General features: G+C 43.1%; 1 protein-coding gene across 4 annotated transcripts in view; it reads right to left on the bottom strand.

Annotated features, from left to right (window-relative positions):
• LOC133053053 (heparan-sulfate 6-O-sulfotransferase 2) overlaps window positions 1-15466 on the bottom strand; it is a 210144-nt gene that overhangs the window by 113894 nt on the left and 80784 nt on the right. Inside the window, exon 3 of one of the 4 annotated variants that reach the window (XM_061137841.1) lies at window positions 6577-7371. The exons of the other annotated variants lie outside the window; for them this stretch is intronic. Coding sequence (XP_060993824.1) covers window positions 7179-7371 — 193 coding nt within the window. The 3' untranslated portion in view covers window positions 6577-7178. Of the gene's footprint in view, window positions 1-6576; window positions 7372-15466 lie in introns of those variants that run through there. 4 annotated transcript variants of the gene reach the window in all.

Here is a 15466-nt window from a genome sequence, read left to right as displayed (position 1 = left end):
GAAAAGAAAAAGAAAAATTGTCTTGACTTAAAAATAATAATTTATTTAAAAAGTAGTCTGAACTGGACAATAAATCTAAATGTAAAACATAAAGTATAAAAGGTTTTAGAAGAAAGCACAGGAAAAAATCTGTATGACCTGGGATTAGACAAGAAATGAGTAAGCATGACACAAAAACACAATCCCTGAAAAAAAAAATTGATGAACATTATCAAAATTAAAAACTTGTGCTCTTTAGATGTCATTACTAAGGAAATGAAAAGACAAGGTACTGTCAAGAACTTGATGATATGAGATTTTATCATACTTAGAAGATTAAAAAGCTAACCTGTTCCGTGGGTACTGGCAAAAGACTCTTGGGTCTGACACAAAGGACCTTATTGCTCCTGGCAAAAGCCATAGCTAGAGGATCAGCATGATGCTCATGTGGGTCCCTCATGCTCCCTAAGTCCCACGGAGGTGATGCAAAGCCACTATTATGGATGTTAGGACACACAGGGGCTACATTACAGGAGAGGGACAGTGGGCTTGGTGAATACATTGCTTTTATAACTAGCGTAAGCAAGCCCTTTCTGTCTAGGGGAAGTCGCCATCTCATTCATCAAGGCTGTCTGCTCTGATATAAACACAATCCTGAAAAATGGACATGTAAAGAGCGTTAATGTTTCCAGTCTTGGCCAGCCCATCAGAAAGATGTGCAAGGGCACTAGTGGCCCATGGTGACTGTCTCTCCCAACATTCTTGGCCAAATTTGTTTTTTGCTGTATGAATATGCCACCTTCATCTGACCAAGAGAGCCTGGGATCAAATCTGTTGAGTTTGTCTCATAAACTGTTTTCACCAGAACTCCAAGCTGCAGGATGAGACTGCCTAGCAGTAGTCACCTCATCCACCCCTCCCAGAGTCCTAGTCTCACCCAACTTTGAGTAAGTCCCAGCAGGGAGCACTTGGTCTTCTTTTACACACTAAGGATATAGCTTCAGGCCAGACTACTATCCATAACAACCCACAAAAGGGAGTTTAGACTATCCTGACGATCTTTAATATCACTGCCAATAATTATAAGGGCCAAAAAGCAATCTCTGTTCCCAATGGAGAGAGGCCATGGCTCATTCCCCCCCACATACAAACATACAACCCAAAAGGGCACAGTTCAGGATTTGTTGTCACCATTACACTGGTTTGCTCAAGCCACATGGGCAGTGTCACCAAGTATTTGTAGCCTCAGTCTTCATATGTGGCATGACTCAAGGTCACTTGGGTGTCAGGAGAAGCATATGAATCCGAATTAGATTGAAACAATGTTATACTGGATCGTGTGTTTACACATGTTCACTTTCAGGGGAGGCTGTTGATGGCATTAGGTATAACAAAATACTTCTAGACCTGTCATAACCACGTGAGTTTTTCTGATTTCATAGAACATGGAAGGGGATTACAGTATTAAGCAGCAAGTCAGATTGCCAGTGCAGCTGTTGCCTGACTTAGGTGACAGTGCTGGATCCAGGGGACAAAGACAGCATTAATCACCCTCCATCCTTGGAGGTCTAAGGTGTTCTCTGTCAAAGTGCTGGGGATTGGTAATTTCCCTTCTCTGTCACATGATTGGGGTGTCCCTTCCTAATACCTATAACTTCGCTTTTTCGCCAGTCATCCCTTGCTTGTATGCAGAACTTTCATCCTGGCCATTGCAAAGGAGGCAGCCAAGTGATCTCTTTCTGGGGAAAGCTGCATTCAGTGACCAAATTGCCCCACTAAGGTGTGTGGACCAAGCAGAAGTAGAGTCATAAGTCATTCCAATGCTTAACAATATCAGATACTAATGGATGGTAGGGTGTGTGGAATGGTCATCAAATACTTTGACTATTGGTCCATTACTGGGTGACATTTGAGGGGGGAAAAAGATGTACTATTTGTCATGCTGCAGAGGGACTGGAGAACTGAAAATGTAACACAGATAAGACTCACAGAAGCCATATGGTATAGTTGAAGTCAAGTGATCAGGCTGAAACAGCAACACATAACCTTAAAAGGTGTCAAAAGTGATAAGACCATGCGTGGCATTGAGGGGGACAGTAAAAGGTCTCATGTGGTCAATCTGTCAGGAGGGAGCAAAGTCAATTCCCCATGCATTGTGGCTCCCATTGTTGCAAACAAACAGGCCAACTTTTGAAAAAAAGTCACAAATCTGGCACATGCTAGTGGCTTCTGCATCAGAAACAGAGCCCTTTAATTTGTGCCTAGTCCCAAATGCTAGATGTGTTGCCATGTCTGATGTCATTGTGTCAGTGCAGCCTTGATCAGCAGCTGAATTTTAGTTGGTCTCCCAGGTGTTCCATTGGTTAAGGATCTGCCTGCCTGGAGCTCACACCTGGTGCTCTGTGACAACCTAGAGGCATGAGATGGGGTAGGAGGTGGGAAGGAGGTTCAGGAGGGAGGGGACATATGTATGCCCATGGCCGATTCATGTTGATGTATGGCAGAAACCAACACAATATTGTAAAGCAATTATCCTCCAATTAAAAGCAAATAGAAAAAAAGTAAAGAAAAAAAAAGAATCTGTCTGCAAATGCAGGGAACATGGGTTTGATTCCTGGTCTGGGAAGATTTGGCTCTAGAGCCTGAACTACTGAGCCCATTGTGCCACAACTACTGAAGCCCTTGTGCCCTAGAGCTCATGCTCTGCAACAAGAGAAGCCACCACAATGAGAATCCTGCACCCCACAACTAGAGAGTAGCCCCTGCTCGCCACAGCTAGTGAAAAAACCCAAGCAGCAACGAAGACCCAGCACAGCCAAAAAAGAGAAAAGAACAGATCACCTTTACTGTAGGCATCCCTATGAGTGAGCCAGACATTCTCATTAACACCCACAGTTTGTGTTTCCATAGTTTACAAGCCCCCACCCCAAGAGGTGTCTTTTATCTGCCAGTCTGTAGTCTTTCAACTGACAGATTGAATGGCCAAGCCATTAGCAACAGCCTCAGAGCCAGTAAAAGTATAACAAGATTCATCAAGGGGTGGGTTGACCAAATTGATGAGAACAGCCCTGAATTCTTCCCACTGAGCACAAGTGCTCCCTCCCTGCTGAGACTTCTGTATAGAGATCAGGAAGCAACAGCTAGAACCAGACATGGACCAACGGACTGGTTCAAAATTGGGAAAGGAGTACAGCAAGGCTGCATATTGTCACCCTGCTTATTTCACTTATATGCACAGTACATCATTCGAAGTGCTGTGCTGGACGAAGCACAAGCTGGAATCAAGATTGCCAGGAGAAATATCAGTAACCTCAGATATGCAGATGACACCACCCTTATGGCAGAAAGCAAAGAAGAACTACAGAGCCTCTTGATGAAGGTGAAAGAGGAGAGTGAAAAAGCTGGCCTAAAACTCAACATTCAGAAAACTAAAATCATGGCATCTGGTCCCATCACTTCATGGCAAATAGATCAGGAAACAATGGAAACAGTGACTTTATTTTTTGGGCTCCAAAATCACTGCAGATCGTGACTGCATCCACAAAATTAAAAGACACTTGCTCCTTGGAAAAAAACTATGTCCAACCTAGACAGCATCTTAAAAAGCAGAGACATTACTGTGCCAACAAATGTCTGTCTACTCAAAGCTATGGTTTTTCTAGTAGTCATGTACGGATGTGAGAGTTGGACTATAACAAAAGCTGAGCACCAAAGAATCGATGCTTTTGAACTGTGGTGTTGGAGAAGACTCTTGAGTGTCCCTTGGACTGCAAGGAGATCCAACCAGTCAATCCTAAAGGAAATCAGTCCTGGATATTCATTGGAAGGACTGATGCTGAAGCTGAAACTCCAGTCGTTTGGCCACCTGATGTGAAGAACTGACTCATTGGAAAAGAGCCTGATGTTCGGAAAGATTGAAGCCAGGAGAAGGCTATGACAGAGGATGAGATGGCTGGATGGCATCACCGACTCAATGGACATGAATTGAGCAAACTCCAGGAGCTGATGATGGACAGTGAAGCCTGGCATGCCATAGTCCACGGGGTTGCACAAAGATTTGGACATGACTGAGTGACTGAACTGAACTGAGCTGAGCACAAGTGTGATAACATTGCAGTTAGGGCTGTTGATTTGGAGGAATTCTAATGTCATCTATACCATGGAAACTTTGGACCTCAGAGGATAAAGGCACTTACAGTAAATGCTGACACACATGCCCCTCTTCCCCCATGATGGGTGGCAAATAGCAGGGGAGTTTGTCCCAGTAGCACCTCTCTACCTTTGTAAGTGCCCTGAATGGAAGTATCTTCTTTGACCTTTTTTTTTTTTTTGGCTGCCCTGCAGGGCATGTGGGATCTTAGTTTTGCCCGATCAAGGATCGACCCTGCGACCCCTGCATCGGAAGCTCAGAGTCTTAACCACTGAACTGCCAGGGGAGTCCCTCTGCTAACTCTTTGTGAGTATTTATAGTACAGTACAAGCCATTTAACACACCAGTTTCCTTGTATATTTTCACATCAGTTGATTGAATTGGCACATAATGCTCTAATCGCAAGATCACTTGAGCTGTTTTCCTTCACCGAGAGTTTTACTCAAGCTCTACCAGTTGAGTTCAGGCTCTTTTTGTTCCCTTGGGGGAACACAGACCAAGTTGTTTAGCACCTGCACTTCCGCAGTTACAACCGCAGCTCCGGGCAGCTCCTGGCAGCTCCTGGCATGGGTGGAGGGAAGATGGGGAGGGAAGTGGACTGGAGGAGGCCAGCCTTTTTCTTTGTCTCCTAGCACTAGGAGTAGCTTCCCTCCACCCCTAGTACCTTCCAGAGTGCTCTGCTCTGGGAGTCTACCCTTCTGCCTCTCCACTCGCCACAGCTCTACCCTGGAGACCGCAAGGCCATTGGCCCTGTGTGTGCCCAGTGGCTTCTCCTGCCAAAGGATTGTGTATGATGGTGGCTTGGATGTTCATTGTCAACAGTCATAAAGTTTGAGCCCCTCCCCCTGCACGTCCCCTGTGCACTCTTTTTTGTTCTTTAAAGCACCTGGAATCTGGGTAGAGGAGGAGGGAGGCTTCACAGGGTGTGAAGGGAGAGAAGCTCTGCACCAGCAAGCAGGGCTTTCCATTTACTTTCAATTTTGATGGAACTTTACTTTCAATATTTCTCCCACTCGGGTTCAGCTATTGAATCTCTCATGTTTTTCATGACCTAAACCCGTACATCTTCGTTTCTGATACTGTTTATTTCAGCTTAGGAGACCCCTTGACTCAGCAACCATATTTCCTTTAACTAGGGATCCAGGGCTGTCCCATTGTCATGATAATGTCTTGTTCAGGATAACGACTCTTCCTCTGCCCTCCCAGAGGAGAGGGATCAAGAACTAAGCTGTGAAACTTGTAGAAAAAGAGATTAGACTGGTGGGGGGAGAGAGCGTTGGAGGAATGTGGTCAAAAAGTAAAACTTGCAGTTATAAGATAAATGTTAGGGATGTAACGTACAACATGATAGTATAATTGACACTGCTGTATACTCTTTATATATAGGCCATGAGGTTGCAAAAAGTCGGACATGACTGAGCAACTTTCACTTTCACACTTTATGAAGGTTGTTAGAGAGCAAATCCTAAGGCATTCTCATCACAAGGAAAACTGTTTTTCTATTTATTTTGTATCTGTATGAGATGGTGGTTGTTCACTAAACTTATTGTGGTCATCATTTCATAATGTATGTAATCCAAATCATTATGCTGTACACCTTAAACATATACTATTTGTATGAGTATTGTGATTATTGTTGTTATTGTTTAGTTGCTCAGTCGTGTCCGACTCTGCCACCCCATGAACTGTAGCCCACCAGGCTTCCCTGTCCTTCACTATCTCCCCAAGTTTGCCCAGACTCGTGTCCATTGAGTCAGTGATGCCATCCAGCCATCTCATCCTCTGTTGGCCCCTTCTCCTCTTGCCCTCAATCTTTCCCAGCATCAGGGTCTTTTCCAATGAGTCGGCTCTTCACATCAGGTGGCCAAAGTATTGAACTTCAACATCAATCCTTCCAGTGAATATTCAGGGTTGATTTCCTTTAGGATTGACTTCTTTGATCTCCTTGCTGTCCAAGGCTCTCAAGGCTGTCCTCCAGCACCTCAGTTTGAAAGCATCATGTTTTTGACATTCAGCCTTCTTTATGGTCCAACTCACATTCATACATGAGTACTGGAAAAGCCATAGTTTGACTACATGGACCTTTGTCAGTAAAGTGATGTTTCTGCTTTTTAACACACTGTCTAGGTTTGTCATCGCTTTTCTTCCAAGGAGCAAGCATCTTTTATTTTCATGGCTTCAGTCACTGTCTGCAGTGATTTTGGAGCCCAGGAAAATAAAATCTATCAGTGTTTCCACTTTCCCCCAATCTATTTGCTATGACATGATGGGACCAAATGCCATGATCTTAGTTTTTTGAATGTTGAGTTTTAAAGCCAGTTTTTTCACTCTCCTCTTTCACCTTCATCAAGAAACTCTTTAGTTCTTCTTTGCTTTCTGCCATAGGTGTGGTGTCATCTGCATATCTGAGGTTGTTGATATTTCTCCAAGTAAACTTGATTCCAGCTTGTGAGTCATCCAGCCTGGCATTTTGCATAATGTCCTCTGCATGTAAGTTAAATAAGCAGGGTAACAATATACAGCCTTGCCGTACTCCTTTCCCAATTTTGAACCAGTCCTTTGTTCCATGACTGGTTCTAACTGTTGCTGCTTGACCTGCATACAGGTTTCTCAGAAAACAGGTAAAGTGGTTTGGTATTCTCATCTCTTTAAGAGTTTTCCACAGTTTGCTGTGATCCACACAGGCAAAGGCTTTAGCATAATCAATGAAGCAGACGTAGACGGGTGTTTTTTTTTTTAATCCCCTTGCTTTTTGTGTGATCCAGTGGACGCTGGCACTTTGATCTCTGGTTTCGCTGCCTTTTCTAAATCCAGCTTGAACATCTGGAAGTTCTTGGTTCACATACTGCTGAAGCCTAGCTTGAAGGGTTTTAAGTATAATCTTGCTATCATGTGAAATGAGTGCAGTTGTATGGTACTTTGAACATTCTTTGGAAGATGGCAGAGGAGTAGGACGGGGAGACCACTTTCTCTCCTACAAATTCTTCAAAAGAATAACTGAACGCAGAGCAAACTTCACAAAACAACTTCTGATCGCTAGCTGAGGTCATCAGGCGCCCAGAAAAGCAGCCCATTGTCTTCGAAAGGAGGTAGGACAAAATATAAAAGATAAAAAGTGAGACAAAAGAGCTAAGGACGGAGATCCATCCCGGGAAGTCTTAGGCGGCATTGCTTGGGGTAGGGTCCAGGCCTGAGTGCCCTGAGGACAATCGGAGGGAGCTTCTGTGAGTTGCCAACTTGAACTGTGGGAGACCAAAAGAGAGAGAGTAAATTAACTGGCCCGAACACACTGCCGGCCATTCGCAGAACAAAGAGACCGAGAAAATCCAGAGAAGAGCTCGCAGGCTGCAGACCGGCCCAGCCCAGCCGGAGGCAGGAGGCAGGGGGGAGGGGAAGGTCGCGGTGAGACACAGGGCGCAGGCACCCGACCGGCGCGGGCGGGGACTGGGGCTGGGGACGCAGAGGGCAGAAGGCGAAGGCACCCGACTGGCGCCGGCGGAAACTGAGACTGGGTCCGTGGAAGGGAGTGGGCGCGCCACACCTGGGGAGAGTGAGCCCACCAAGCCCCTGGCTGCCTGGACCGCTCTGACGGGGAAGGCACAGAGAGCAGGCTCAGCTTTTCGTTCCGCGCTTTTGTGGAACACCCGAGGGCTGGAACCTCGCGCAGCGCGGGGCGCGCTCCATATAGAACAGCCGGGAGCCTGAGCAGCGCAGACGGAGAAAGCAGCATCAGCCTCTCCCGGCAGCCCCAGCCCGTCCCCGCGGCGCGAGCCCGTCCCCGCAGCGCCAGCCCCGCCCTGCAGAGCCAGCCCCTCCCCGCAGAGCGACGGAACTAGCTACCTGAATAAGAGTCCACCTCCGCCCGCCTGTGTCAGGGTGGAAATGAGGCTCTGAAGAGACCGGCAAACAGAAGCCAAATAAACAAAGGGAACCGCTTCAGAAGGGACTGGTGCAACAGATTAAAATCCCTCTAGAAAACATCGACTACACGGAAGGGGCCTGTAGATATCGAGAAGCGTAAGCTGGAACGAGGAGCTATCTGAAACTGAGCCGAACCCACACTGACCGCAACAGCTCCAGAGAAACTCCTAGATATAATTTTACTTTTTTCTCTTTTTTTTTCTTTTTTATTTTTTCTCTTTTATTTTCCTTTAAAATCCCCTATTACTCCCCCATTACTCCTTAACTTTCATTTCCATAGATTTTTACGATTTTTTTAATTAGGGGGAAAAATTTTTTTTTCTTTTTCTTTCTTTTTTTTTCTTTTTTTTCTTTCCTTTTTCTCTTCGATTTTCTATTTTTCTTTTTCTCTTATTTCTTTTAAAGTCCTCTAGTACTCCTCTACTACTCCTTAATTTTCATTTTCAATACACTATAACCTTACAAAAAAAAAAAAAACAAGAAGAAGAGAAGCCCTATTTTTAAACCGAAGATTATTCTCTCCCAATCTTGACTCTCTGTTTTCTACCTCAGAACACCTCTATTTCCTCCTTTCCCCTTCTCTTCCCAATCCAATTCTGTGAATCTTTGTAGGTGACTGGGCTACGGAGAACACTCTGGGAACAGACAGCTGCGTAGATCTGTCTCTCTCCTCTTGAGTCCCCCTTTTTCTCCTTCTGCTCATCTCTATCTCCCTCCTCCCTCTCCTCTTCTTCATGTAACTCTGTGAACCTCTCTGGGTGTCCCTAACGGGGGAGAATCTTTTTGCCATTAACCTAGAAGTTTTCTTATCAGGGCTGTATAGTTGGAGAAGTCCTGAGACTACAGGAAGAATAAAACTGAAATCCAGAGGCAGGAGACTTAAGCCCAAAACCTGAGAACACCAGAAAACTCCTGACTACATGGAACTTTAAGAAATAAGTGACTGTCCAAAAGCCTTCAAAGCTACACTGAAACCAACCACCACCCAAGAGCCAATAAGTTTTAGAGCAAGACATACCACGCAAATTCTCCAGCAACGCAGGAACATAGCCCTGAACATCAACATACAGGCTGCCCAAGGTCACACCTAACACATAGACCCATCTCAAAACTCATTACTGGGCACTCCATTGCTCTCCAAAGAGAAGAAATCAAGTTCCACGCACCAGAACACTGACGCAAGCTTCCCTAACCGGGAAACCTTGACAAGCCAATCGTCTAACCCCACCCACTGGGTAAATCCTCCACAATAAAAAGGAACCACAGACCTCCAGAATACAGAAAGCCCACTCCAGATACAGCAGTCTAAACAAGATGAAAAGGCAAAGAAATACCCAACAGGTAAAGGAACATGAAAAATGTCCACCAAGTCAAACAAAAGAGGAGGAGATAGGGAATCTACCTGAAAAAGAATTTAGAATAATGATAATAAAAATGATCCAAAATCTTGAAAACAAAATGGAGTTACAGATGAATAGCCTGGAAACAAAGATTGAAAAGATACGAGAAATGTTTAATAAAGACCTAGAAGAAATAAAAAAAGAGTCAATTAAAAATGAATAATGCAATGAATGAGATCAAAAACACTTTGGAGGGAACCAAGAGTAGAATAACGGAGACAGAAGATAGGATAAGTGAGGTAGAAGATAAAATGGTGGAAATAAATGAAGCAGAGAGGAAAAAAGAAAAAAGGATCAAAAGAAATGAGGACAACCTCAGGGACCTCTGGGACACTGTGAAACGCCCTAACATTCGAATCATAGGAGTTCCAGAAGAAGAAGACAAAAAGAAAGGCCATGAGAAAATACTCAAGGAGATAATAGCTGAAAACTTCCCTAAAATGGGGAAGGAAATAGCCACCCAAGTCCAAGAAACCCAGAGAGTCCCAAACAGGATAAACCCAAGGAGAAACACCCCAAGACACATATTAATCAAATTAACAAAGATCAAACACAAAGAACAAATATTAAAAGCAGCAAGGGAAAAACAACAAATAACACACAAAGGGATTCCCATAAGGATAACAGCTGATCTATCAATACAAACCCTCCAGGCCAGAAGGGAATGGCAGGATGTACTGAAAGTAATGAAAGAGAATAACCTACAACCTAGATTACTGTATCCAGCAAGGATCTCATTCAGATATGAAGGAGAATTCAAAAGCTTTACAGATAAGCAAAAGCTGAGAGAATTCAGCACCACCAAACCAGCTCTTCAACAAATGCTAAAGGATCTTCTCTAGACAGGAAATGCAGAAAGGTTGTATAAACGTGAACCCAAAACAACAAAGTAAATGGCAACGGGACCACACCTATCAATAATTACCCTAAATGTAAATGGGTTGAATGCCCCAACCAAAAGACAAAGATTGGCTGAATGGATACAAAAACAAGACCCCTATATATGCTGTCTACAAGAGACCCATCGCAAAAAAAGAGACACATACAGACTAAAAGTGAAGGGCTGGAAAAAAATATTTCACGCAAACGGAGACCAAAAGAAAGCAGGAGTCGCAATACTCATATCAGATAAAATAGACTTTCAAATAAAGGATGTGAAAAGAGACAAAGAAGGACACTACATAATGATCAAAGGATCAATCGAAGAAGAAGATATAACAATTATAAATATATATGCACCCAACATAGGAGCACCACAATATGTACGGCAAACATTGACGAGTATGAAAGAGGAAATTAATAGTAACACAATAATAGTGGGAGACTTTAATGCCCCACTCTCAACTATGGATAGATCAACTAAACAGAAAATTAACAAGGAAACACAAACCTTGAATGACACAATGGGCCAGCTAAACCTAATTGATATCTATAGGACATTTCACCCCAAAACAATCAACTTCACCTTTTTCTCAAGTGCACACGGAACCTTCTCCAGAATAGATCACATCCTGGGCCATAAATCTGGTCTTGGAAAATTTAAAAAAATTGAAATCATTCCAGTCATCTTTTCTGACCACAGTGCAGTAAGATTAGATCTCAATTACAGGAAAAAAATTGTTAAAACTTCAAACATATGGAGGCTAAATAACACGCTTCTGAACAACCAACAAATCATAGAAGAAATTAAAAAAGAAATCAAAATATGTATAGAAATGAATGAAAATGAAAACACAACAACCCAAAACCTATGGGACACTGTAAAAGCAGTGCTAAGGGGAAGGTTCATAGCATTACAGGCTTACATCAAGAAACAAGAAAAAAGCCAAATAAATAACCTAACTCTACACCTAAAGCAATTAGAGAAGGAAGAAATGAAGAACCCCAGGGTTAGCAGAAGGAAAGAAATCTTAAAAATCAGGGCAGAAATAAATGCAAAAGAAACTAAAGAGACCATAGCAAAAATCAACAAAGCTGAACATTCTTTGGCATTGCCTTTCTTTGGGAGTGCTGGATATCAATTATATAGCAATTAAACCTGGGGGGAATAAGGACCAAGGTATGTGGCAGATGAATTTTTGTGTCTTAGTTGAAAATTCCCTAGAGAATGATCACTTCTGAAATGAATACTGAGTCATAAGAAGATGGTTGAAGGAAGCTATTGCCTAGACGCTAATACCCTTTCCCTTGAGATGGTACCTATGGAACCCAGGGAGGGGAGAGAGAGAAAAAAAAAAAAAAGAACTCGGGGACCAATCAGGTGGCTTGTTTCCATCCTGCCTCTCAGCACATAGGCTCTAATTCAGCTTAAAATGGGAAACAGAATCTTGCGAGCAGCACAGTTATGGAGACTGAGGAAGCAACCCAAAGTGGACTTCCTTTCTTTGAATGGACTCCACGGGGAACTGGAGCTTTGGTTCCAGCAGCTGCCCCTTGCACCCATCTGCCTCCTTGGTGAGTGCAGACGAATTTGGGTAAGTCTCTCCTGGTTCTTGAATCTTCCATATTGATTGAGATTCTGAGTTTTATTTGGTGGTGGAGCAGGTTAACTGCCCCCTCCTAGTAGGAAAGATATTAGGGGGAGCCCAGGTGAAACATCCGGGGGATACCCACTCCCGGTCTAGACACTGAGTGGGGCTCACTTGAAAGATACCGAGGAATTCCCACCCAGTCAAAAGATGCTAGGTGGGGGGCTGGCTGAAAGATGCCAGGAGAATTGCCCACCCAGTGGAAAGGTACTGGGTAGGGGGGCTCGATTGGGAAAAAATCAAGGAATACCCAGGGCTCAGCTGAAAGATGCCAAGGTCGCTCTGTTGTAGGGGACTGAATGGTCTTGGCTGAATGTTTAAGTAAGAGGCTGATCTGACACTTTTCCTCAATTTGACTGCCTTTATAGGATTTGTCAGGATAAAAGGGAGGAAAATACATGAGAGCTTTGCTCTGAAGAAAAGGGATCAGACCCCTCTCACCCGGTTTAGGTTTTCTCAAGTGACTGAGAAATTTATGGGAGTGGTGGAGGCCTAGTCCTCGTACCGTGCAGTGGGCCCACAGGGAAACCCACTCATTAATTAAAACACTTGCTCGTCTGGGAGTCGCACCTAAGAACTGTCCATTCAGCGACCTGAGCAGCCATGGTGGTCTTAGATTGCCGGAGGCAGAATCCGAGACACATAAGACGAGCTGAAATGACTCTGGGGTATCTCCTGAAAGAGTTAGGCTCACAAGCCACACATGAGCCCACTACACAAGTTCACTAGTGATCTCTCAACAGAAATAAAGGGGTGTCAGAAAGTCAGCCTCTCACTAACTCTCTAGCCAGGTTCATGTACACTACATATGGAGCTCATAGTTGCAACAACCTAATTAATTGGAGAAATTCTACTGAAAGAGAGCTCAACCTAAAATGGCCAAAGTTGGGTTCTTTTGATAATCTAAAATTGATATTTTTACATGCACAGTTAGAAAAGGCCGGCTGTGCTTTGACTGCTTTCTAGCAGCTTCTAAAACCAGAAATGATAGAGCAACTTCTTCCCAGAAAATCAACAAGAAATTGCTTGAATCTATCAGAATTAAAAGGCTGCTAGGACTGACTTTGCCAGCTTGCAGGTCTAATTGAACTGGGAAGTCACATTTGGCATTTATGCCATTTGGCTTTTCATTTTGTGGCATCCCTTTACCATCTTTTTGGGGCACTCTTGCCACTTGGCTTTTGATTTCCGGGCATCTCTTTGCCTTTTGTTTCATTTGGAGTGTGACTCCTGGCTGGTGAAGTTCTGGTTTGGTTTGGTTTGTTGGTTTGGTTTGAGTGCACAGACATCTGATACAAACTGTTTGAGCTAATATGTGAATTAAGGTTCCACACCCAACCTGGGAACCCTTTGGGAAAATATTTTTAAATGATTGGTCAATCTATAGCTATGATCCAATGACAAGAAAAATGGCCTGAAATTATTAGATCTTTATTGACATAGGATAGGAAAATGAACTGAAGTTCCCTTATGTCCAGGACTTCCTCCTGCAATCAACAGCCTGTGGCTGATTAAACCAAGACCCCTACTTCCCCAGAGGGACAGTCCTTGCTGGGACCAATCTGCCCTTGTTATCAGAGCCAAGTTGAGCACTATCTGGTCTAAATTTTGGCTATAAAACTATGGTCACAAAAAAAAAATACAATTTTTGACAACGTGGTCACAATATTCTTTAGAGTCCAGAGGAAGCTTGAAGAGAAAAATTTCTCTTTAAGAATTCTTGCCCAGAGGAAATAACTCTTCCTATACCTTTAGAGCAGATCTCTCTGGATCTAGACCATATCTAATTCCTGAAACCAAAAGGAACAAAAGGAGAACAAAGCCTTTTAAAATCTTACTCCAACCATTTTTTATGCATAACTAAGTTTGGAAAAACCAAGCTATAGGGTCTCTTTGTCTGTTTTGGATGTATGTATGTCTCAGTGTGTGTCTTTGTTTCTTTTGATAATATTGCTGATTGCTGAGATCAGTTTGTAAATGAGCTCTAATCTGATTGGCCTTAAAAAAAAAAAAGTAAAACTCAATCCAATTGTTTGGTTGTGGCCAATTACCTTTGTCTAGTACTTCTGGGTTACCTTGGTGGATTTCTGTTCTCTAGGAATACCCACTAGGAAATTTATTTTAGATGAGTGTTCAGTCCTGTTCTAGCTTCATGATATTACTAGATGGGATTCTCTCACCTGGCCAATTAATGATACCTGCTCTGGGGGTGCTGGCCATAGATTTAAGTTTTCTCTTAGGGTCATTTAAACTCAATCAGAGTGATGACCTAAGTCTCAATTAAAGAAAATTAACCTGTCATCTATGAAAAGTTAAATTCCCACAATTATGGGGTGGATCTACATGGTTAATATCAGGCTATGGTCATTTAAAAGCTCCTCTATGTTGGGAAGGGTTAAATCATACAAAAAATGATCAACCTGGTAATCATGAGACAAGCCTGGGTGCTTTCTGAACTATGTCTGTTATTACCCTTAGAAAGCGTGATTGGTATGGAACTCAGTGGATTTGTGGAACTAATTTATGGCCTTCACATCTACAGGGATGGATATGAAGGTGTAGCCTGGGATTCCCATGAATTTAAGGTCATACATGATAACGAATTAGAGGTAACCCTAACCAATCTACCATTGGTATGATGGCAATGGGTCAAAATGTGTATTCTACTGGTATGACCACTTAGCAGCTTGTGTGTGTGTGTGTGTGTGCCTTCAATGGGGTTGGTGGATATAATTGACCATATCTATGCCTTAACAACTTTCATAAGCTTTAAATGATAGTAATTGGGCTTTTAGCCTATTGAATTCTGAGATCTCTATGATAAGAAAGGCTTTGCTACACAACTGCAAGGCCCTTGACACATTACAGCATCTCAGGGAGATATCTTTGCTATAATTCAAACTGAATACCAGATTTTCATACCTGTAAATCCTTTAATGTAACATATTTGAACCACATGAAAAATCAGATTTCTGCTTTAAGTGACCCATTCCCTAGTCTTGACAATCTTTTAAGAAAACTGGTGTGGGAGGCTCATGGCTAAAATATTTACTTTTTAATTCCACTATACCATTTGTATTTTGTTTCACAAGATTCTTATTGTATTACCAAGTGTGTGACTGAGCCACCAATGAAAATGATGACTAGACTTGAAGCAATTGATCAAATGTATAGCTCGATATATGATGAATGATTGTAATAGTGTAACTCTAGGTATGAAAAGTGAAGGCAATGGCACCCCACTGCAGTACTCTTGCCTGGAAAATCCCATGGATGGAGGAGCCTGGTAGCCTGCGGTCCATGGGGTCGCTAAGAGTCGGACAGGACTGAGTGACTTCACTTTCACTTTTCACTTTCATGCATTGGAGAAGGAAATGGAAACCCACACCAGTATTCTTGCCTGGAGAATCCCATGGACAGAGGAGCCTGGCAGTCTACTTTCCATATGGCTGAAAATAGTTGGACACGACTGAAGCAGCTTAGCAGGC

The sequence above is a fragment of the Dama dama genome, chromosome X, assembly GCF_033118175.1.
Source record: "Dama dama isolate Ldn47 chromosome X, ASM3311817v1, whole genome shotgun sequence".
Lineage (NCBI taxonomy): Eukaryota > Metazoa > Chordata > Mammalia > Artiodactyla > Cervidae > Dama > Dama dama.
The sequence above is the reverse complement of the archived record's forward strand: the minus strand, read 5'-3'. Positions and strand labels throughout refer to the sequence as shown.